Source organism: Oncorhynchus masou, chromosome 28, assembly GCF_036934945.1.
Source record: "Oncorhynchus masou masou isolate Uvic2021 chromosome 28, UVic_Omas_1.1, whole genome shotgun sequence".
NCBI classification, from domain to species: domain Eukaryota; kingdom Metazoa; phylum Chordata; class Actinopteri; order Salmoniformes; family Salmonidae; genus Oncorhynchus; species Oncorhynchus masou.
In genome coordinates this window covers 74919345-74943064 of record NC_088239.1, presented here as the reverse complement: position 1 = coordinate 74943064, position 23720 = coordinate 74919345, and the positions used below count along the sequence as shown (strand labels likewise).

Sequence of the window (23720 nt, the reverse complement as noted above, 5' to 3'; positions counted from 1 at the left end):
AGGGTTCGCGAGAAGGGGGGTAGAGAGTGAGTGTTGGCCACTGAGACATCAGTCTCTGGCAGGGAGGGCTGTTCTGTCCCCGACACACACCCCCTTGTTTGGTTTTTGGTTCAGTCCATTCGTAGGTTGATGGTAAGTGTAGAAATGTTAGGGTGATGTTGGCAAGAGGCATCCCAAAATGTGTCCCAAAATGCAATCCCTAACCTTAAGTTAGGATAAAGTTAGCCAGCTAACTTAGATAAATGTTCAGATATAGCTCTTGATAGTTTTCTGGTTCATTAACAAAAGCACAACTTTCATATTGTTTTTTTTGTTGGGAGTGTTGAGTCAGTTATAGCATCCCAAAATATGAAGTTATTTCAAAATAGGAAAGTTGAGGCCAATGAATTGATTCTGTGTTGTGACACCCCAAAGGACAGAGTATGTGGCTCTAAAATAAATACATACAGTGCCTTCGGAAAGTATTCAGACCTCTTGACTTTTTCCACATTTTGTTAGGTGAGGTCAGAGCAAAAACCAAGTCATGAGTGAGACGGAATTGTCTGTAGAGCTCAGAGACCGGATTGTGTCGAGGCACAGATCTGGTTAAGGCTACCAAAATATTTCTGGGGCATTTGAAGGTCCCCAAGAGCACAGTGACCTCCATCATTCTTAAATGGTAGAAGTTTGGAACCGCCAAGACTCTTCCTAGAGCTGGCCACCCGGCCAAACTGAGCAATTGGGGGAGAAGGGCTTTGGTCAGGGAGGTGACCAAGAAACCATTGGTCACTCTGACAGAGATCAAGAGTTCCTCTGTGGAGATGGGAGAACCTTTCAGAAGGACAACCATCTCTGCAGCACTCTACCAATCAGGCCTTTATGGTAGAGTGGCCAGATGGATGCCACTCCTCAGTAAAAGGCACATGACATCCTGGAGTTTGCCATAAGGCACCTATAGACTCTCAGACCATGAGAAACAAGATTCTCTGATGAAACCAAGATTGAATACTTTGACCTGAATGCCAAGCATCACTACTGGAGGAAACCTTAAAATCCAATAACATTTTATTGGTCACATACACATGGTTAGCAGATGTTATTGCGAGTGTAGCAAAATACTTGTAGACCTGGCACCATCTCTACGGTGAAGCGTCATGCTGTGGGGATGTTTTTCTGCGGCCGGGACTGTGAGACTAGCCAGGATCGAGGCAAAGATGAACAGAGCAATATACTCGATTAAAGACCTGCTCCAGAGCGCTCAGGACCTCAGACTGAGGCAAAAGGTCACCTTCCAACAGGACAATGACCCTAAGTACACAGCCAAGACAACGCAAGAGTGGCTTCGGGACAAGTCTCTGAATGTCCTTGAGTGGCACAGCCCGGACTTGAACCAGATCAAACATCTCTGTAGAGACCTGAAAATAGCTGTGCAGCGACACTCCCCATCCAATCTGACAGAGCTTGAGAGGATCTGCAGAGAAGAATGGGAGAAACTCCCCAAATACAGGCGTGCCAAGCTTGTAGCATCATACCCAAGAAGACTCTATGCTGTAATCGCTGCCAAAAGTACTTGAACAAAGTACTGAGTAAAGGGTCTGAATCCTTATGTAAATGTGATATTTTATAATTTTGCAATCATTTCTTAATGTGTTTTTGCTTCATCGTTATAGGTTATTGTGTGTAGATTGATGAGGGGAAAAAAATGTTTTAGAATAAGGCTGTAACGTAACAAAATAGGGAAAAAGTCAAGGGGCCTGAATACTTTCTGAAGGCTCCATATATAAACAAAATGTTTCTCAATAAACTAACTCTTTTGACAGTGTTATGATAACTTCCACCACCAGTGCAGTCACATTTGTTGCAAGCTGTTTTCTGTATAGTTTGGGAAGGTTTTTGTCCTGTTTTCATTCCAGTGCTATTTGGTCTGCAAGTGCAGGAATTTGTGTGCCTGTGTGTATGAAACTGGGTACTTGAGCTGATGAACACTCTTAAGAAACACACAAACATTTGCACACACACACACACAAACAATTTTAGACTAATGGAGATTACACTCAGTGTGTGTGTGCATACTTGTGTGTTCTATGAGTGTTCGTGTTACGTGCACGAGCCCCATTGTGGTTATGCTTCCAGATTACATTGAGGGAAAGGAACCAGGTGAAGCTTGGAGTGAATAGAAACTGTAGAGGGAAGAGAAAGAAAGAGAGATGTGGACAGAGAAGAGAGACTATTTCCAGATGTGTCTTACAGAGGGAGAGGAGATAATTAGGGAGGGGAAGAGAAGGAGAGGAGGAAAGAGGGAGAGAGAGAGAGAGGGGGAGTGAGTGGTCAAAACACAGCTGTCTGGCTTTCTAGACTTACAGGAACATTGCAACAACAAGGGAAATCCGTATAGCGTCCTTATCAAAACACTTCCTTACAGGAAGTTAATACTCTAACAGCATTTTGTTATTTACATTTGGTGGATTGCATCATGGGCTAAAACTCAAGAAAACATACACTAGTGGTTTGTATTGGCACATAAAGTTTGCTCAGTGTCAACATGGATCCTTTCATGTGTCCATTGCACCACCCTGTTGCATGTTGCTACCCATCCATTCACCATCCATCTGTCCCTTCGTGTATTTTCCTTTAAGTCCAGAGGAAGGATGTCATCCCTCTCTCTTGCCCTAGTACAGGACACACATACACTCCACTTATCAGTGCTGATGAAGTAGACAAATGCAGACAGGCATAAGAGATTCTCATTACTAGAGCCATGAGTGTGTGTGCGTGCAGTGTGTGTGCGTGTGAGGTCCCGTCTTCCCATCTCACCCCCCTCTTTTAAGTCCCCGCAGAGCAGAGAGAAGTGCCTAAACTTCAAGCCTCTACTTGTAACCCCCCTGGGAAGTCTGTGTGTGTGTGTGTGTGTGTGTGAGAGAGAGAAAGAGAAACCTTCCTGGAATAGGCCACAATAACCCCCAGAATGGTCTCACATCAGCACAACTTTGTCTTAGTACCACACACACACACTGATTATACAGTACACATGCACAAAGGTCCTTATTCCCTTTAGTTAACGTCCTGTCCCCCTTACTTCTCACTTTCTTTCTCTCTCCCTTTGTCTGCCCTCTTTCCTTTTCATCCTCTGTCTATTCCCCCCCACCATCTCTCTCCCTCTCTCGATGGCGGCAGGCTGAGATGGCCTGTGGAGCACCAGTGGAACGTCTGTCTGTAAATAATAATAATGAGAGGAACCATACAAAAGAGACTGAGAGATGGAGAGATAATGTCCAAGTAATCCAAACGCGTTCAGGGTTGTCAGTTTGTTGTAGTTACTAAGGAAAGTCAGTTGGTCATTGTGAATAATGTTCTGTGTGTTTCTGTGGTGCTGTGTGTGAGTAAGCCAATTCCAAGCTAACTGTGGGGTCTTAGTGGTCTGGTGTCTCACCCATTGGAGCATGTTGATTGACAACCGTTTCTTCATGTGCCTTTTCTTTGCCTGCAGTGGGTGTGTTTGTTTGTATGCAGGATCTCCCTTATGTTGTCATAGTGACGTCCTAAACAGACCATACATGTATGTGTAGGTAAGTGTAACCAGCTGTGGGTGTATCCTCACTGCATACATCCTATTATGAAAGCAGTTGAAGCTCTTGACATACTCTCATATCCAGTACTCACACACAGTCAGGGGAAGATCTGACTGACTGTAGGCACGTAAGGTACTTCACACACACACACACACACACACACACACACACACACACACACACACACACACACACACACACACCCCTGTCTCCTGAACTAGGAAAGTCCCCTGACGGTTACTGCTATGTGTGTGTTAGACCGGAGGTTGGGGTTGAGGGGATAATAATACCATCCAATACGGAGCACTGGGCAATAACTTCTAACAGCTAACCGACATGGTTATGGAGACGAGGGGTGTTTTATGACCCTACTGTCACCCCAAGGGTAGACACACTGACATTTGGAACTTAGGAACCGCCTTAAACATGCCAAAATGGAACGATCCATCTACTGTAGAGTGTGGACAGCCAGCAACAGATTAGAGGAAATAAATGTAATAACAGGCAGATAGCTGCTTTCCAGAACAACGTTCTCTTAGACACACACACGCATTTTGTTCTTCTGTCCTCGTGGGGACCTAAAATTGATTTCCATTCAAAATCCTATTTTCCCTAACATTAACCATAACCCTAAATCTATTCCTAAACCCAACCCCAATTCCTAAGCTTAAAATAGCCCTTGTCCTCATGGGGACATGGGGAAATGTACCCACAAGGGGGAATTTTCCTTGTTTTAATATCCTTGCGGGGACTTTGGGAGATTTTAGGTCACCACAGGGCTAGATGAACAAGACCACACACACACACTGTAGTTGACAACTCTAACTCTCTGTGGAGTCAAAGTTATCTGGTGTGTGTTAGGTGACATGCCAGAACAGCCAGACAGGCCGGGGCCGGGACCAGACTACAGGGCAGACAGCCAGACTGGCCGGGACTAGACTACAGGGCTGATAGATAAGACAGACAGGCCGGGACTAGACTACAGGGCTGATAGATAGACAGGCCGGGGCCGGGACCAGACTGCAGGGCAGACAGCCAGACAGGCCGGGACCAGACTACAGGGCAGACAGCCAGACTGGCCGGGACCAGACTACAGGGCAGACAGCCAGACTGGCCGGGACCAGACTACAGGGCAGACAGCCAGACTGGCCGGGACCAGACTACAGGGCAGACAGCCAGACTGGCCGGGACCAGACTACAGGGCAGACAGCCAGACTGGCCGGGACCAGACTGCAGGGCAGACAGCCAGACTGGCCGGGACCAGACTACAGGGCAGACAGCCAGACAGGCTGGGACCAGACTACAGGGCTGATCGACAGACAGGCCGGGGCCGGGACCAGACTACAGGGCAGACAGCCAGACTGGCCGGGACCAGACTACAGGGCAGACAGCCAGACAGGCCGGGACCAGACTACAGGGCAGACAGCCAGACAGGCTGGGACCAGACTACAGGGCTGATCGACAGACAGGCCGGGGCCGGGACCAGACTACAGGGCAGACAGCCAGACTGGCCGGGACCAGACTACAAGGCAGACAGCCAGACAGGCCGGGACCAGACTACAGGGCAGACAGCCAGACAGGCCGGGACCAGACTACAGGGCTGATCGACAGACAGGCCGGGGCCGGGACCAGACTACAGGGCAGACAGCCAGACAGGCCGGGACCAGACTACAGGGCTGATCGACAGACAGGCCGGGGCCGGGACCAGACTACAGGGCAGACAGCCAGACAGGCCGGGACCAGACTACAGGGCTGATCGACAGACAGGCCGGGGCCGGGACCAGACTACAGGGCAGACAGCCAGACTGGCCGGGACCAGACTACAAGGCAGACAGCCAGACAGGCCGGGACCAGACTACAGGGCAGACAGCCAGACAGGCCGGGACCAGACTACAGGGCTGATCGACAGACAGGCCGGGGCCGGGACCAGACTACAGGGCAGACAGCCAGACAGGCCGGGACCAGACTACAGGGCTGATCGACAGACAGGCCGGGGCCGGGACCAGACTACAGGGCAGACAGCCAGACAGGCCGGGACCAGACTACAGGGCTGATCGACAGACAGGCCGGGGCCGGGACCAGACTACAGGGCAGACAGCCAGACAGGCCGGGACCAGACTACAGGGCTGATAGACAGACAGACCGACAGACAGGCCGGGACCAGACTACAGGGCAGACAGCCAGACAGGCCGGGACCAGACTACAGGGCTGATAGACAGACAGACCGACAGACAGGCCGGGACCAGACTACAGGGCAGACAGCCAGACAGGCCGGGACCAGACTACAGGGCTGATAGACAGACCGACAGACAGGCCGGGACCAGACTACAGGGCAGACAGCCAGACAGGCCGGGACCAGACTACAGGGCTGATAGACAGACAGACCGACAGACAGGCCGGGACCAGACTACAGGGCTGATAGACAGACAGACCGACAGACAGGCCGGGACCAGACTACAGGGCTGATCGACAGACAGGCCGGGGCCGGGACCAGACTACAGGGCAGACAGCCAGACAGGCCGGGACCAGACTACAGGGCTGATCGACAGACAGGCCGGGGCCGGGACCAGACTACAGGGCAGACAGCCAGACAGGCCGGGACCAGACTACAGGGCTGATAGACAGACAGACCGACAGACAGGCCGGGACCAGACTACAGGGCAGACAGCCAGACAGGCCGGGACCAGACTACAGGGCTGATAGACAGACAGACCGACAGACAGGCCGGGACCAGACTACAGGGCAGACAGCCAGACAGGCCGGGACCAGACTACAGGGCTGATAGACAGACAGACCGACAGACAGGCCGGGACCAGACTACAGGGCAGACAGCCAGACAGGCCGGGACCAGACTACAGGGCTGATAGACAGACAGACCGACAGACAGGCCGGGACCAGACTACAGGGCTGATAGACAGACAGACCGACAGACAGGCCGGGACCAGACTACAGGGCAGACAGCCAGACAGGCCGGAACCAGACTACAGGGCTGATAGACAGACAGACCGACAGACAGGCCGGGACCAGACTACAGGGCAGACAGCCAGACAGGCCGGGACCAGACTACAGGGCTGATAGACAGACAGACCGACAGACAGGCCAGGGAGGCAAGCAGGCAAAACAACAACAATGCAGCATCTGTGTCCGCTCTCCTTGAACAATTACATTCCCTCACCCTGGCAAACACACACGTGTTTTTTCTTATGCCCCTCATGTGGAAGAGGGGCTCTCTCTCTCTCTCTCTCTCTCTTTGTTCTTGAAGTAATGTTACAATGGTACTGTGTATCATTATTTGAGTATAGTTTGTATAGTTTGTTTATCGACATGTCTGTAGACATTTGTCGTATGGATATCATGAAGATTCTATTGTCATCTGACATCAAACTTGACGTTGTCATTAGGAAGAAGTATAAACACAAAAGACAGCCTCTGCATGACATCAGCAACCCGATGGTCCAAACAGCAGACTTTATATATTTTAACACCAATAAACCCATCTGTTGAAAAATGAATTCGGTAATTGTCAACCAAGCAGCAAGCCAGGCAACTAAAAGCAATTTTCGAAACAATGTTTTTGTTCGTTGTTAGCTAGCTGGCTAACCAGTTTAAATAATGACCAGCGTCTTCACTCTCTCTTCCTCTAGCTGACGGCATCTTCACTCTCTCTCTCCCTCTAGCTGACGGCGTCTTCACTCTCTCTCTCCCTATAGCTGACAGCGTCTTCACTCTCTCTCTCCCTCTAGCTGAAGGCGTCTTCACTCTCTCTCTCCCTCTAGCTGACGGCGTCTTCACTCTCTCTCTCCCTCTAGCAGACAGCGTCTTCACTCTCTCTCTCCCTCTAGCTGACGGCGTCTTCACTCTCTCTCTCCCTCTAGCAGACGGCGTCTTCACTCTCTCTCTCCCTCTAGCTGACGACGTCTTCACTCTCTCTCTCCCTCTAGCAGACAGCGTCTTCACTCTCTCTCCCTCTAGCAGACGGCGTCTTAACACTCTCTCTCCCTCTAGCTGACGGCGTCTTCACTCTCTCTCTCCCTCTAGCAGACGGCGTCTTCACTCTCTCCCCTCTAGCAGACGGCGTCTTCACTCTCTCTCTCCCTCTAGCTGACGGCGTCTTCACTCTCTCTCTCCCTCTAGCAGACGGCGTCTTCACTCTCTCTCTCCCTCTAGCAGACGGCGTCTTCACTCTCTCTCTCCCTCTAGCAGACGGCGTCTTCACTCTCTCTCTCCCTCTAGCAGACGGCGTCTTCACTCTCTCTCTCCCTCTAGCAGACGGCGTCTTCACTCTCTCTCTCCCTCTAGATGACGGCGTCTTCACTCTCTCTCTCCCTCTAGCAGACGGCGTCTTCACTCTCTCTCTCCCTCTAGCTGACGGCGTCTTCACTCTCTCTCTCCCTCTAGCTGACGGCGTCTTCACTCTCTCTCTCCCTCTAGCAGACGGCGTCTTCACTCTCTCTCTCCCTCTAGCTGACGGCGTCTTCACTCTCTCTCTCCCTCTAGCTGACGGCGTCTTCACTCTCTCTCTCCCTCTAGCTGACGGCATCTTCACTCTCTCTCTCCCTCTAGCAGACGGCGTCTTCACTCTCTCTCTCCCTCTAGCAGACAGCGTCTTCACTCTCTCTCCCTCTAGCAGACGGCGTCTTCACTCTCTCTCCCCTCTAGCTGACGGCGTCTTCACTCTCTCTCTCCCTCTAGCAGACGGCGTCTTCACTCTCTCTCCCCTCTAGCAGACGGCGTCTTCACTCTCTCTCTCCCTCTAGCTGACGGCGTCTTCACTCTCTCTCTCCCTCTAGCAGACGGCGTCTTCACTCTCTCTCTCCCTCTAGCTGACTGCGTCTTCACTCTCTCTCTCCCTCTAGCAGACGGCGTCTTCACTCTCTCTCTCCTTCTAGCAGACAGCGTCTTCACTCTCTCTCCCTCTAGCAGACGGCGTCTTCACTCTCTCTCTCCCTCTAGCTGACGGCGTCTTCACTCTCTCTCTCCCTCTAGCAGACGGCGTCTTCACTCTCTCTCCCTCTAGCAGACGGCGTCTTCACTCTCTCTCTCCCTCTAGCTGACGGCGTCTTCACTCTCTCTCTCCCTCTAGCAGACGGCGTCTTCACTCTCTCTCTCCCTCTAGCTGACGGCGTCTTCACTCTCTCTCTCCCTCTAGCAGACGCCGTCTTCACTCTTTCTCCCTCTAGCAGACAGCGTCTTCACTCTCTCTCTCCCTCTAGCAGACAGTCTTCACTCTCTCTCTCCCTCTAGCAGACAGCGTCTTCACTCTCTCTCTCCCTCTAGCAGACAGCGTCTTCACTCTCTCTCTCCCTCTAGCAGACAGCGTCTTCACTCTCTCTCTCCCTCTAGCAGATAGCGTCTTCACTCTCTCTCTCCCTCTAGCTGACAGCGTCTTCACTCTCTCTCTCCCTCTAGCTGACAGCGTCTTCACTCTCTCTCTCCCTCTAGCTGACAGCGTCTTCACTTTAGCTACTTTTTTTATTTATTATCACAGGAAAATAAACCCACAACCACATTATAGTTCGCAAGGTAATGGTGAGCTTACAGAAAATAGCATTACTGCCACAGTGTGACCAAATAAAAGTAGGTCATTTTATCAGAGAATTTTAGAACTCCTGCATCATCTTGTCACAGGAGGATTTTGTCTGGTTGATGTGGCAGTCCAGTAACCGCAACAACAGACAGACAGTCTCATAGACTTAAACTTTTTTCATGTCTGTGCATCAAGAAAACTGACAGTCGCAGCGACTTTCTACAGACATTCCACCGGAGTATAAATGAAATGTCGTTGTCACATTCTCATTGTCTACAGACATGTCTTTAGACCAAGTATAAACTGGCCTTAACATTTCAAATTCTCCCAATCAAAGTCTTGAATAAAGACTATGGTTAGTTTATTAGTAAAATTGTTACTGCTTGGCTAGAATAAAAGATAAGATTGCCCATCTTCGCTTTAGCATGTGAGATAAGTTCTGACCCATATAATCGCTCAAGGAGCGTATCAGTCATGACTGATTGTTTATATAGTCATAGACACCACAGCAGGATAACATCTGTTCTAAGATCAGCCCCTTGGCTGACACTGATACTGCATGTGCAACACAGCACAAGCTCACGTTTGGGTAAATATTTATACAACATGTTTTATGATATCTAATATTTTCCCGACGAGTTTCAGTCCGGCTCAAAACTTCCTCAACACGACCCAGAAAGGGAACGCAGGCTGTCTGCCTTCAACTTCAGACTGTTGACCCATCCGATTGCGTGGGTGTCCCCTATCCGTGGTTTAATGAAATTGCGTAGTTGAATAGTGTCTTGGCAGTGGCTTTTGACATTGTGATCAAAACTTTCCATTGTGAAAAGGGACAACGGCACCGTCAATCAGTGCAACCTCAGATAAATTCAATCATCAATTTATTTAAACCATTTTTGAAGTGTCGTGAAACAAGTGCTGTGCTGGAAAGCCTAAAGCACTAGCAGTTACTTAGTTACTTTAACAACTGGACTATTTTTAAAATATCACCCAGTGTGTCAGCAGGCAGTCATAATGTCCATCCTCTACAGCACAGCTGTTCAGTCCTCACTCTGTTTACGTCTGTCCGCTTCTGCTATCAGGCCTTACCCACATCCTGTATGCCATCCGATAAGAAGGCTGTGCTCTGTGTTGTGTTGTGTTGTGTTGTGTTGTGTTGTGTTGTGTTGTGTTGTGCTGGCGAGGCGAGCAGCTGGTCGAGGAACCAAAAACTACTGGGAACATGTCGTGGCATAACGTTGCGCGCCAGAATTGTTTTTGGCCTGAAACTAAGGGGCTAGTTCAATGTGTTATTGCGTTGGACTCTGATCTAAAAATAACCCATATTGAACAAGTGGGTCACAGGATGATGGAGTGAGTATTGTTTGGCCAGACTGGTATGTGTGTTAGTGCAACAAATCAACAGAAGGAGAGGGACCAAAGGCGTTGTGATGGTCTGTCACTGGGAAATGGAGTTGTTATGGCCTAGACCAGAGGCAAATAAAATAAATTCCGTCTAAAACTGTCACGCAATAATACCAATAACATGTGGCAGGGAATACTCCAATACTGTATTACACAGCAGAAGTCTAATCAATGGTTATGTACTGTATTACACAGCAGAAGTCTAATCAATGGTTATGTACTGTATTACACAGCAGAAGTCTAATCAATGGTTATGTACTGTATTACACAGCAGAAGTCTAATCAATGGTTATGTACTGTATTACACAGCAAAAGTCTAATCAATGGTTATGTACTGTATTACACAGCAATAGTCTATTAATCAATGGTTATGTATTGTATTACACAGCAATAGTCTATTAATCAATGGTTATGTACTGTATTACATAGCAATAGTCTATTAATCAATGGTTATGTATTGTATTACACAGCAATAGTCTATTAATCAATGGTTATGTATTGTATTACATAGCAAAAGTCTATTTATCAATGGTTATGTATTGTATTACTCAGCAATAGTCTAATCAGTGGTTATATGTACTGTATTACACAGCAATAGTCTATTAATCAATGGTTCTATGTATTGCATCATTCAATGTGTAACTAAAGTAAAAGCCAGCTCCAATCTTTTAGCGAAAAAGCTAAATTAGTATGGACCAGGCTTCATTTGGTTTTCACGTGTGTCATAGCCCCTGGAAGTAAAAAAAGATTGAGTATCTAACCCTCTCTCTCTCGTGCCCTCTGTCTTCCAGAATACGACCCAGGAGATCGGTGAGGAGGTGGAGGACGGGGCGGTGTACACCATCACCCTGCGGAAGGTTCAGATGCTCCACCACCACCACCATCCTGGCCATCACAGTGGCGGCAGCGGGGCTAGTAAGGGCCAGCGCTGGCTGGGTGTAGAGACTGACGCGGCCCTCAGCCTGTACGAGACGTGCAAGGTGCGCACCATCAAGGCAGGCACGCTGGAGAAGCTGGTGGAGTACATGGTCCGGGGCAACGATTCCACCTACGTCACCATCTTCCTCTGCACCTACCGCTCCTTCACCGCCACCAAGCAGGTCCTGGACCTACTGCTCAACAGGTGAGTAGAGGGGGGGCGGAGAGACAGAGGGCGGGATAGATGGATGGATAGATCCATCGGTTGATTGGTGGAAGAATTATAGATGGATAGAAAAGCTGGGTGGATGGAGATACACATAAATGACAGGATGAATGGATGGGTGGATGAGAGGATGGATGGGTGGATGAGTGGGTGAGTGGATGGATGGATGGGTGGGTGGAGGATAGGATGGATGGGTGATTGGAGGAGAGGATGGATGGGTGATTGGAGGAGAGGATGAGTGGATGGATGGATGAGAGAATGGGTGGATGGATGGGTGGGTGGAGGAGAGGATGGATGGGTGGGTGGGTGGGGGAGAGGGTGGATGGATGGAGGAGTGAGTGGGTGGAGGAGTGGGTGGGTGGAGGAGAGGATGGATGGGTGGGTGGGTGGAGGAGAGGATGGGTGGGTGGGTGGAGGATGGGTGGAGGAGAGGATGGATTGATAGATGGGAGGGTGGATGAGATGATGGATGGGAGGATGGGTGGGTGGGTGGGTGGATGAGGGATGGATGGATGGATGTATGGATGAGTGGGTGGAGGAGTGGGTGGGTGGAGGGGTGGGTGGGTGGTGGAAGGGTGGGTGGAGGAGATAGATGGATGAAAAGGTGGGTGGATGGAGAGGATGGATGACAGGGTGAATGGATGGGTGGATGAGAGGATGGATGGATGGATGAGTGGGTGAGATGGATGATGGATGGGAGGATGGATGGGATGGATGGATGGATGAGAGGATGGGTGGATGGATGGGTGGAGGAGAGGGATGGGTGGGTGGAGGAGAGGAGGAATGGATGGGTGGGTGGAGGAGAGGATGTATGGATGGGTGGGTGGATGAGAGGATGAGTGGGAGGGTGGATGGGTGGGTGGAGGAGGGAATGGATGGATGGGTGGATGAGAGGATGGGTGGGTGTGTGGATGGGTGGGTGGGTGGGTGGGTGGATGAGAGGATGGATGGATGGATGTATGGATGAGTGGGTGGAGGAGTGGGTGGGTGGAGGAGAGGATGAATGGGTGGGTGGGTGGGTGGAGGAGAGGATGGGTGGGTGGGTGGAGGAGAGGATGGATGTGTGGGTGTGTGGATGGGTGGAGGAGAGAATGGATTGATAGATGGGAGGGTGGATGAGATGATGGATGGGAGGATGGATGTATGGATGAGAGGATGGATGGATGGATGGGTGGAGGAGAGAGAGGATGGGTGGGTGGAGGAGAGAATGGATGGGTGGGTGGAGGAGAGGATGTATGGATGGGTGGGTGGATGAGAGGATGAGTGGGAGGGTGGATGGGTGGGTGGAGGAGGGAATGGATGGATGGGTGGATGAGAGGATGGGTGGGTGTGTGGATGGGTGGGTGGGTGGATGGAGGAGAGAATGGATGGATGAGAGGATGGATGGATGAATGGATGGGTGGTTGGAGGAGATACACATAAATGACTGGATGGGTGTTTGGAGGAGAGGATGGGTGGGTGGATGAGAGGATGGATGGGTGGATGGATAAATGGGTGGGTGGGTGTATGGATGGATGGATGGGTGGATGAGAGGATGGACAATATGGGTGGATGGAGATACACATAAACGACTCAATGAATTGATGGGTGGATGAGAGGATGGGTGGGTGGATGATAGGATGGATGGATGGGTGGGTGGGTGGATGAGAGGATGGGTGGGTGGGTGCGTGGATGGGTGGGTGAATGAGAGGATGAGAGGATGGGTGGGTGGGTGGATGGATGGATGGGTGGAGGAGAGGATTAATGGGTGGGTGGAGGAGAGGATGGATGGGTGGGTGGATGGAGGAGAGAATGGGTGGATGAGGATGGATGGATGGGTGGATGGATGGATGGATGGGAGGATGGAGGATAGGATGGATGGATGGGTGGGTGGATGAGAGGATGGGTGGGTGGGTGCGTGGATGGGTGGGTGAATGAGAGGATGAGAGGATGGGTGGGTGGGTGGGTGGATGGATGGATGGGTGGATGAGAGGATGGAAATCTGGGTGGATGGATGGACATACACATAAATGGGTGGATGAGGGGATGGATGAGAGGATGGGTGGTTGGAGAGGATTAATGGGTGGGTGGAGGAGAGGATGGATGGGTGGGTGGATGGAGGAGAGAATGGGTGGATGAGGATGGATGGATGGGTGGATGGATGGATGGATAGATTGGTGGGTGGGTGGATGAGAGGATGAAAAATATGGGTGGATGGAGATACACATAAATGACTCGATGAATCGATTGGTGGGTGGAGGAGAGGGTGGGTGGAGGAGAGGATGGGTAGATGAGGGATGGATGGATGGGTGGGTGGATGAGAGGATGAATGGATGGATGAGAGGGTGGATGGATGGATGGGTGGGTGGGTGGATGGATGGATGACTAACAAACTGATTACTGTGTTCAGGTATGCCAAACTCCAGCTTGGATCAGAGGGCCACAGACTGACTCACGACGATCGTACAGAACTGAGGAAGTAAGTCTATCTGACTCTGACACACATTGTGGACAATACATCTTACCCAAATAGCCTATTTTCAACACATGCTGTACAGTAACAGAAGACCTTGTTAGACTGTTTGATTAATTTTCACATTTTGTTGCCTGGAATTTGTATTGCTTGCCTTATACCTATGATATTCTTCTGAGACAGGAGGACACTTCACAAGTGGTGACATCCTCCCTACAAACGTGTTCCTCTTTATCTCTCCATACCACCAGTACTATCCTGTTCTGCCATTGGGAACATTGGATATGTTTCTATTGTGTTCATATGGGTGTTGTATCGCGTTACAAAGTTCGTCATTGTCCTATATTTTGTGACCCATATCCTCAGGGAAAACATTGTTTATGTATCTCTTTCCTATCCTTCTCCGGTTTCATGGTAGCTAGTCCCTTTATCTGCTGTATCTTTCCTACCTCTCCACTCTCTTTTTTTCTCATTTCCACCCTATTTTTTGAACATTATAAAAGGTAATATGTTTAACTCTCTCTTTCACTCTCCTTTTTTGTCTCTCTCTCTTCCTCAGCACAATATCCTCCATCTTGGGGGCGTGGCTGGACCAGTATTCTGAGGACTTCTGGAAGCCTCCGGAGTACAGCTGCCTGCGACGGCTAATCTCCTACCTGCACCTCAACTTCCCAGGATCGGACCTGGAACGCCGCGCCTGCAACCTCCTGACACACTTCCACCGCCGACAGCTCCAGGAGCCCGAGCACGAGTGTAAGATGACCGGCCGACTCCCAGCTGAACTTTTGATCTATGACCCTGACCCTCAACATGAGCATGGAGAGTCCAAAGTATTATTGGAAGGCCACAGATGTTTCCTGTGGTACTCCAAGTCAGATAACACTGTTGTTAGTCAATCCCTTAGGGAAAGTGTTACAGACAACCGTGTGTGTGTGTGTGTGTGTGTGTGTGTGTGTGTGTGTGTGTGTGTGTGTGTGTGTGTGTGTGTGTGTGCGAGAGAGATGTGGGTGTCAGGAAGCAAAGTCGAACCAACACAGTCAGATGCTCTAGTTTAGTCCAACCTGTATTGTCTTACAATACTTTGATCCACATCTTCCACGAAAGGTATATCTGAGTCTGTGGGCCCTCACTTCCCTACATTAAGTAGTTTACTAAACCCAGCCGTGTGTTTCATGTTCTTTTGCTAATGAATGGTGATGTTATCCCTCAGTGCTGGACCATGGTGGCTATCCGTTCACCCTACTGGAGGAGAATGGCTACGAGGATGAGCAGCTGGACTTCCTGAACTTTGACCCAGCGGTGGTGGCCGAGCAGTTCACCCTCATGGACGCGGTAGGATGCCAAAACATCACGAAACTCAGAAAACTTTAGTCCCAAATGCACATATTTGTGTACTAACAACATATAACAACATATCCTAAATAATAATTAACTCTGTCTTTGTTTGAGTTTTCTATGAAATTGTTGTCTATTATTTTCCATCATTTTCCATAATGGTACTCCATAGTTTGAGTTGCTCTCTCATTGTTTTCACAAAGTTCATGTGTATTTTTCCATGCCAGCAAGTCACCTTGGATTTGATCGAAAATGAAAAATTAAACACTGTAACTGTGTCCTGTTGGAGCCAAGGGGCTTCCTTGACCGGTCTTCAGGGGCTGTTAGATAAGACTGGAAGTGAGGACAGAAGACAGAGGGCTTTAGGCCCACACTGCTGTTGAGTTTCCACTCATAAACAAATGTCACTCCAAAAGCTTTCTTACCGGCATTTATTAGGAGACTTGTGTACAACGGGCAATTTTATCAATTGTCCTCAAAGCCTTCTGAAGTATCTGCCTGTTTCTGATTTCTCCCTCGCTTCTGCATAGGAGTGAAAACATGTTCATCTCATCCAAAATACATCTCTGGTTGCAGCAAGAAACGAAGCCTCCCTTTTGTTTGTCTTCCTCCAAACCTCCTCTTCTTTACTCCCCTTCTTCCTCATAGGAGCTCTTTAAAAAGGTGGTTCCCTACCACTGTCTGGGGAGTATTTGGTCGCAGCGGGATAAGAAGGGCAAGGAACACCTGGCCCCCACCATCCGTGCCACCGTCACCCAGTTCAACTGCGTCACCAACTGTGTCATCGCCACATGCCTGAGCGAGCGCTCGCTCAAACCCACGCAGCGCGCCAAGCTGGTGGAGCGCTGGATCGAAGTTGCCAGGGTGAGACACTGTTGTTAGCAGAAGTTGGTGTGGGATTACATTTGAATTAATAGTCATTTAGCAGACACTCTTAGCCAGAGCAATTTAGTAGTGAGCTCATCCATTTTCATACTTCTTTTTCATACTGATCCCCCATGGGAATCAAACCCACAACCCTGGTGTTGCAAGTGCCATGCTTTACCAACTGAGCTCCACGGGTAGAGCATGGTGTCCTTCCCCTTCAGTCCTGCAGAGGGGCAGTTTGTGCTGTGTAGCATGATGATTACTGTACCCATAATGCTCTGTTCCAAAGAGTTGGTCTTATTTGAGTAAAACAATTCTGAAGCTTATCTAGCGGTGTTCTGTCTCCTTACCAATACATTGGATTGATTTGCCCCTGGTGCTGAAATGAGTCCATTGATATTCATCTGAATATTTACTGTCTTTTTTTCTCTTCAGGAGTGTCGAATCCTGAAGAACTTTTCTTCACTGCGGGCTATCCTCTCTGCTCTGCAGTGCAACCCGGTCCACCGGCTGAAGAGGACATGGGACGAGGTGTCCAGGGAGAACTTCCGCATCTTCCATGAGTTGTCAGAAATCTTCTCTGACGAGAATAATCATTCGCTCAGCAGAGAGCTGCTCATTAAGGTAGGTTAATGAGCATGTGTGTGTGTGTGTGTGTGTGTGTGTGTGTGTGTGTGTGTGTGTGTGTGTGTGTGTGTGTGTGAAGGAGTACTCCTAGAGGGGTGTGACCCCACACAAGGGAATCTATATCACTCCACTGCCTGAAATCAGAGGACTACTGTAGTCAGAGCAGTGTGTGTGTATATATTTTGTTTGCTAATGCTTTATTGATTCTGTGCCCCAAACACAAATGTGCTCTCACACACACTCTGATTTCAGGCAGTTAGAGTGATGGGGTTTCCCCTGTGTGAGGTCACACAACTCTAGTGGTACTCCTGCTCTCACACAGACGGTGTCATCACCCAAGATGAGATGACAGTGTTACACTGCAGTAGATTCATGGTGTAACAGGGTGTGGTCACACACTACCCTGCAGTAGCATCATGGGGTGACGGGGCATGTGCATGCGAGTGTGACGCACTTGGAGACGGAATAAAAGGACATCCTGAAAGTCATTTCCAACACATAAAAACACAAAGTAAAAAACAAAATATGTGATCTGGAGTTTCCCATCTTAGCTGAATATCTTGGTGAGATATTTGGTCATCCTCCCAATGAGAAGAGTTCTTAGCTAACAATGTATTGCACTTTGGACACTTGGCAACATGATTCATATAGCCAATCCATTATCAACTGTTATGGAACAACATAGAACACTACAGAACAGTATAGAACAGAACAGTATAGCAGTAGAGAACAGAGCAGTATAGCAGTATAGAACAGAACAGTATAGCAGTATAGAACAGAACAGTATAGCAGTATAGAACAGAATAGTATAGAACAGAACAGTATAGCAGTAGAGAACAGAACAGTATAGCAGTAGAGAACAGAGCAGTATAGCAGTAGAGAACAGAGCAGTATAGCAGTATAGAACAGAACAGTATAGCAGTATAGAATAGAACAGTATAGCAGTATAGAACAGAACAGTATAGCAGTATAGAACAGAACAGTATAGCAGTATATAACAGAACAGTATAGCAGTATAGAACAGAACAGTATAGCAGTATATAACAGAATAGTATAGAACAGTATAGCAGTAGAGAACATAGCAGTATAGAACAGAACAGTATAGCAGTATAGAACAGAACAGTATAGCAGTATAGAACAGAACAGTATAGCAGTATAGAACAGAATAGTATAGAACAGAACAGTATAGCAGTAGAGAACAGAGTAGTATAGCAGTATAGAACAGAACAGTATAGCAGTATAGAACAGAACAGTATAGCAGTATAGAACAGAACAGTATAGCAGTATAGAACAGAATAGTATAGAACAGAACAGTATAGCAGTAGAGAACAGAGCAGTATAGCAGTATAGAACAGAACAGTATAGCAGTATAGAACAGAACAGTATAGCAGTATAGAACAGAACAGTATAGCAGTATAGAACAGAACAGTATAGCAGTATAGAACAGAATAGTATAGAACAGAACAGTATAGCAGTAGAGAACATAGCAGTATAGCAGTATAGAACAGAACAGTATAGCAGTATAGAACAGAACAGTATAGCAGTAGAGAACAGAACAGTATAGCAGTAGAGAACAGAACAGTATAGCAGTAGAGAACAGAGCAGTATAGCAGTAGAGAACAGAGCAGTATAGCAGTATAGAACAGAACAGTATAGCAGTATAGAACAGAACAGTATAGCAGTATAGAACAGAACAGTATAGCAGTATAGAACAGAACAGTATAGCAGTATAGAACAGAATAGTATAGAACAGAACAGTATAGCAGTAGAGAACAGAGCAGTATAGCAGTAGAGAACAGAGCAGTATAGCAGTATAGAACAGAACAGTATAGCAGTATAGAACAGAACAGTATAGCAGTATAGAACAGAACAGTATAGCAGTATAGAACAGAACAGTATAGAACAGAACAGTATAGCAGTATAGAACAGAACAGTATAGCAGTATAGAAATGACTAGTATAGCAGTATAGAACAGAATAGTATATAACAGAATAGTATAGCAGTATAGAACAGAACAGTATAGCAGTATAGAACAGAATAGTATAGAACAGAATAGTATAGAACAGAACAGTATAGCAGTATAGAACAGAACAGTATAGCAGTATAGAACAGAACAGTATAGCAGTATAGAACAGAATAGTATAGAACAGAATAGTATAGCAGTATAGAACAGAATAGTATAGCAGTATAGAACAGAATAGTATAGCAGTATAGAACAGAATAGTATAGCAGTATAGAACAGAATAGTATAGCAGTATAGAACAGAACAGTATAGCGGTATAGAACAGAGCAGTATAGAACTGAACAGCAGTATAGAACAGTATAGCAGTATAGAACAGAATAGTATAGCAGTATAGAACATAACAGTATAGCAGTATAGAACAGAACAGTATAGCAGTATAGTACAGTGTAGCAGTATAGAACAGAATAGTATAGCAGTATAGAACAGTACAGAAGAGTATAGCAGTATAGAACAGAACAGCATAGCAGTATAGAACAGAACAGTATAGCAGTATAGAACAGAACCGTATAGAACAGTACAGAACAGTAGAACAGTACAGAACAGTATAGCAGTATAGAACAGAACAGAACAGTATAGCAGTATAGAACAGAACAGTATAACAGTATAGAACAGAACAGAACAGTATAGCAGTATAGAACAGAACAGTATAGCAGTATAGAACAGTACAGAACAGTATAGCAGTATAGAACTGAACAGTATAGCAGTATAGAACAGTACAGAACAGTATAGCAGTATAGAACAGAACAGTATAGCAGTATAGAACAGAACCGTATAGAACAGTACAGAACAGTAGAACAGTACAGAACAGTATAGCAGTATAGAACAGAACAGAACAGTATAGCAGTATAGAACAGAACAGTATAACAGTATAGAACAGAACAGCATAGCAGTATAGAACAGTATAGCAGTATAAAACAGAACAGAACAGTATAGCAGTATAAAACAGAACAGTATAGCAGTATAGAACAGTACAGAATAGTATAGCAGTATAGAACAGTACAGAATAGTACAGCAGTATAGAGCAGTACAGAACAGTATAGCAGTATAGAACAGTACAGAATAGTACAGCAGTATAGAACAGTACTGCAGTATAGAACTGAACCGTATAAAGGTGGTTGTTCTGGTGGGTGGTCTTGGGCATGGGGGTGTGAGACTGTGCAGGTGTTATGTAGGGGAGATAGCAACTAATCCCTCTTACACACACATAGACATCAAACCCTGACATTCCCCAAATTCCAGAACAAACACACGCATACATACGTCAGGTATCTAGATGTTGGCCGCTATGTGTGTTTGGGGGGGGGGGGGGGGTGCAACTTGGGAATATATCTCCCCTGCTGATACTCTGCAGTAGAAGGGAGGGTGTATGTTCACCATTTGATAGCTTGATAAATGATAAGCACGGTGCGCATTCCAGGTAAAAGTGGGGATTCTTTAATTTAATTGAACAGAAACTAGTGTTATCTGATTGCTGAAATAGGGGCTTAGGCTTTAGATCTCACTGTGAATGTTGTCCGTTATTTTTTCTGTTTAGGAAGGCACGTCCAAATTCGCCACCCTGGAAATAAACCCCAAACGAGCCCAGAAGAGACAGCAGCAACCCCGAGACCTGGTAAGGACATTAAGAGAGAGGCAATGTAAGAAAGGAGGGAGGGAGGGTAAGATGGAGTGGACTTAGAGAGAGACAAAATACTAGAAAGATTGAAGAGGAAGAAAAAAGTGACTTTTACAAAAATGGAGGATGACATGAAAAGCAGAGAGAGATGACATGGAGGATGACATGAAAAGCAGAGAGAGAAGACATGGAGGATGGCATGAAAAGCAGAGAGAGAAGACATGGAGGATGGCATGAAAAGCAGAGAGAGATGACATGGAGGATGGCATGAAAAGCAGAGAGAGATGACATGGAGGATGGCATGAAAAGCAGAGAGAGAAGACAAGGAGGATGGCATGAAAAGCAGAGAGAGATGACAATGAGGATGGCATGAAAAGCAGGGAGAGAGATGACATGAAAAGCAGGGAGAAAGCAGAGAGAGATGACAAGGAGGATGGCATGAAAAGCAGGGAGAGAGATGACATGAAAAGCAGGGTGAAAGCAGAGAGAGATGACATGAAAAGCAGGGAGAAAGCAGAGAGAGATGACATGAAAATGCATGAAAGCAGAGAGAGATGACATGAAAAGCATGGATGAAAAGCAGAGAGAGATGACAAGGAGGATGGCATGAAAAGCAGGGAGATAGATTACATGAAAAGCAGGGAGAAAGCAGAGATAGATGACATGAAAAGCAGAGAGATAGATTACATGAAAAGCAGAGAGATAGATGACATGAAAAGCAGGGAGAAAGCAGAGATAGATGACATGAAAAGCAGGGAGAAAGCAGAGAGAGATGACATGAAAAGCACAGAGAAAGCAGAGAGAGATGACATGAAAAGCAGGGAGAAAGCAGAGAGAGAGATGACATGAAAAGCAGAGATGATGACATGCAGGGAGAAAGCAGAGAGAGAGATGAGAAAAGAAAGCAGAGAGAGATGACATGAAAAGCAGGGAGAAAGCAGAGATGACATGAAAAGCAGGGAGAAAGCAGAGAGAGATGACATGAAAAGCAGAGAGAAAGCAGAGAGAGATGACATGAAAAGCAGGGAGAAAGGATGACATGAAAAGCAGGAGAAAGCATGACATGAAAAGCAGGGAGAGAGAAAAGCAGACATGAAAAGCAGAGAAAGCAGAGAGATGACATGAAAAGCAGAGAAAGATGACATGAGAATAGCATGAAAAGCAGAGAGAGAGATGACATGAAAAGCATGAAAAGCAGAGAGAGATGACATGACAGGAGAAAGCAGAGAGATGACATGAAAAGCATGCAGAGAGAGAGATGAAAAGCATGAAAAGCAGAGAAAGATGACATGAAAAGCAGGGAGAAAGCAGAGAGATGACATGAAAAGTACATGAAAAGCAGGAGAAAAGCAGAGAGAGATGACATGAAAAGCAGAGAGAAAGATGACATGAAAAGCAGGGAGAAAGCAGAGATAGATGACATGAAAAGCAGGGAGAAAGCAGAGATAGAGATGACATGAAAAGCAGGGAGAAAGCAGAGAGAGATGACATGAAAAGAGAGAGATGACAGAGGAGATGGCATGAAAAGCAGAGAGAAAGATGGCATGAAAAGCAGGGAGAAGATGACATGAAAAGCAGGAGAGATGACATGAAAAGCAGGGAGAAAGCAGAGAGAATGACATGATGACATGAAAAGCAGGGAGAAAGCAGAGCGATGACATGAAAAGCAGGGAGAAAGCAGAGAGAGATGACATGAAAAGCAGAGAGAGATGACATGGAGGATGGCATGAAAAGCATGGCATGAAAAGCAGAGAGAGAGATGACATGAAAAGCAGGGAGAAAGCAGAGCGAGAGATGACATGAAAAGGGGAGAAAGCAGAGAGAGAGATGACATGAACATCAGGGAGAAAGCAGAGAGAGAGAGATGACATGAAAAGCAGGGAGAAAGCAGAGAGAGAGAGATGACATGAAAAGCAGGGAGAAAGCAGAGAGAGATGACATGAAAAGCAGAGAGAAGAGCAGAGAGATGACATGAAAAGCAGAGTGAGATGACATGAAAAGCAGAGAGAGAGATGACATGAAAAGCAGAGAGAGATTACATGAAAATCAGAGAAAGCAGAGAGAGAGATGACATGAAAAGCAGGGAGAGAGACAGAAAAGCAGGAGAGAGATGACATGAAAAGCAGGGAGAAATGAAAAGCAGAGAGAGATGACATGAAAAGCAGGAGAAAGCAGAGAGAGACATGAAAAGCAGAGAAAGCAGAGAGAGATGACATGAAAAGCAGAGAGAGAGATTACATGAAAATCAGAGAGAAAAAAGCAGATTGACATGAAAAGCAGAGAGAAAGCAGAGAGAGATGAAAAGCAGAGAGAGATTACATGAAAAGCAGGGAGAGAAACATGAAAAGCAGAGATGACATGAAAAGCAGGGAGAGAGATGACATGAAAAGCAGGGAGAAAGCAGAGAGATGACATGATGATGACATGAAAAGCAGAGAGATGACATGAAAAGCAGGGAGAAAGCAGAGAGAGATGACATGAAAAGCAGAGAGATGACATGAAAAGCAGAGTGAGATGACATGAAAAGCAGAGAGAGAGATTACATGAAAAGCAGAGAAAAAGCAGAGTGAGAGATGACATGAAAAGCAGAGAGAGATGACATGAAAAGCAGAGAGAGAGCAGAGAGAGATGACATGAAAAGCAGTGAGAAAGCAGAGATGACATGAAAAGCAGAGAGAAAGCAGAGAGAGATGACATGAAAAGCAGAGAGAGATGACATGAAAAGCAGAGAGAGATGACATGAAAAGCAGAGAGATGACATGAAAAGAGAGAGATGACATGAAAAAGCAGAGAGAAAGAGAGAGAGATGACATGAAAAGCAGGGAGAAAGCAGAGAGAGAGATGACATGAAAAGCAGAGAGAAAGCAGAGAGAGATGACATGAAAAGCAGAGAGATTACATGAAAAGCAGGGAGAGAGATGACATGAAAAGCAGGGAGAGATGACATGAAAAGCAACATGAAAATCAGGGAGAAAGCAGAGAGAGAGATGACATGAAAAGCAGGGAGAAAGCAGAGAGAGATGACATGAAAAGCAGAGAGAGAGATTACATGAAAAGCAGAGAGAAAGCAGAGAGAGATGACATGAAAAGCAGGGAGAAAGCAGAGAGAGAGATGACATGAAAAGCAGGGAGAAAGCAGAGAGAGAGATGACATGAAAAGCAGGGAGAAAGCAGAGAG

General features: G+C 47.0%; 1 protein-coding gene across 4 annotated transcripts in view; it reads left to right on the top strand.

Annotated features, from left to right (window-relative positions):
- Nucleotides 1–23720, top strand: part of LOC135518280 (ral guanine nucleotide dissociation stimulator-like) — an 87841-nt gene that overhangs the window by 42966 nt on the left and 21155 nt on the right. For all 4 annotated transcript variants that reach the window (XM_064943338.1, XM_064943337.1, XM_064943336.1 and 1 more), the window contains exons 2-8: nucleotides 11271–11602; nucleotides 14013–14081; nucleotides 14635–14828; nucleotides 15286–15407; nucleotides 16059–16274; nucleotides 16713–16901; nucleotides 20462–20539. In XM_064943338.1, coding sequence (XP_064799410.1) covers nucleotides 11271–11602; nucleotides 14013–14081; nucleotides 14635–14828; nucleotides 15286–15407; nucleotides 16059–16274; nucleotides 16713–16901; nucleotides 20462–20539 — 1200 coding nt within the window. The remainder of the gene's footprint in view (nucleotides 1–11270; nucleotides 11603–14012; nucleotides 14082–14634; nucleotides 14829–15285; nucleotides 15408–16058; nucleotides 16275–16712; nucleotides 16902–20461; nucleotides 20540–23720) is intronic.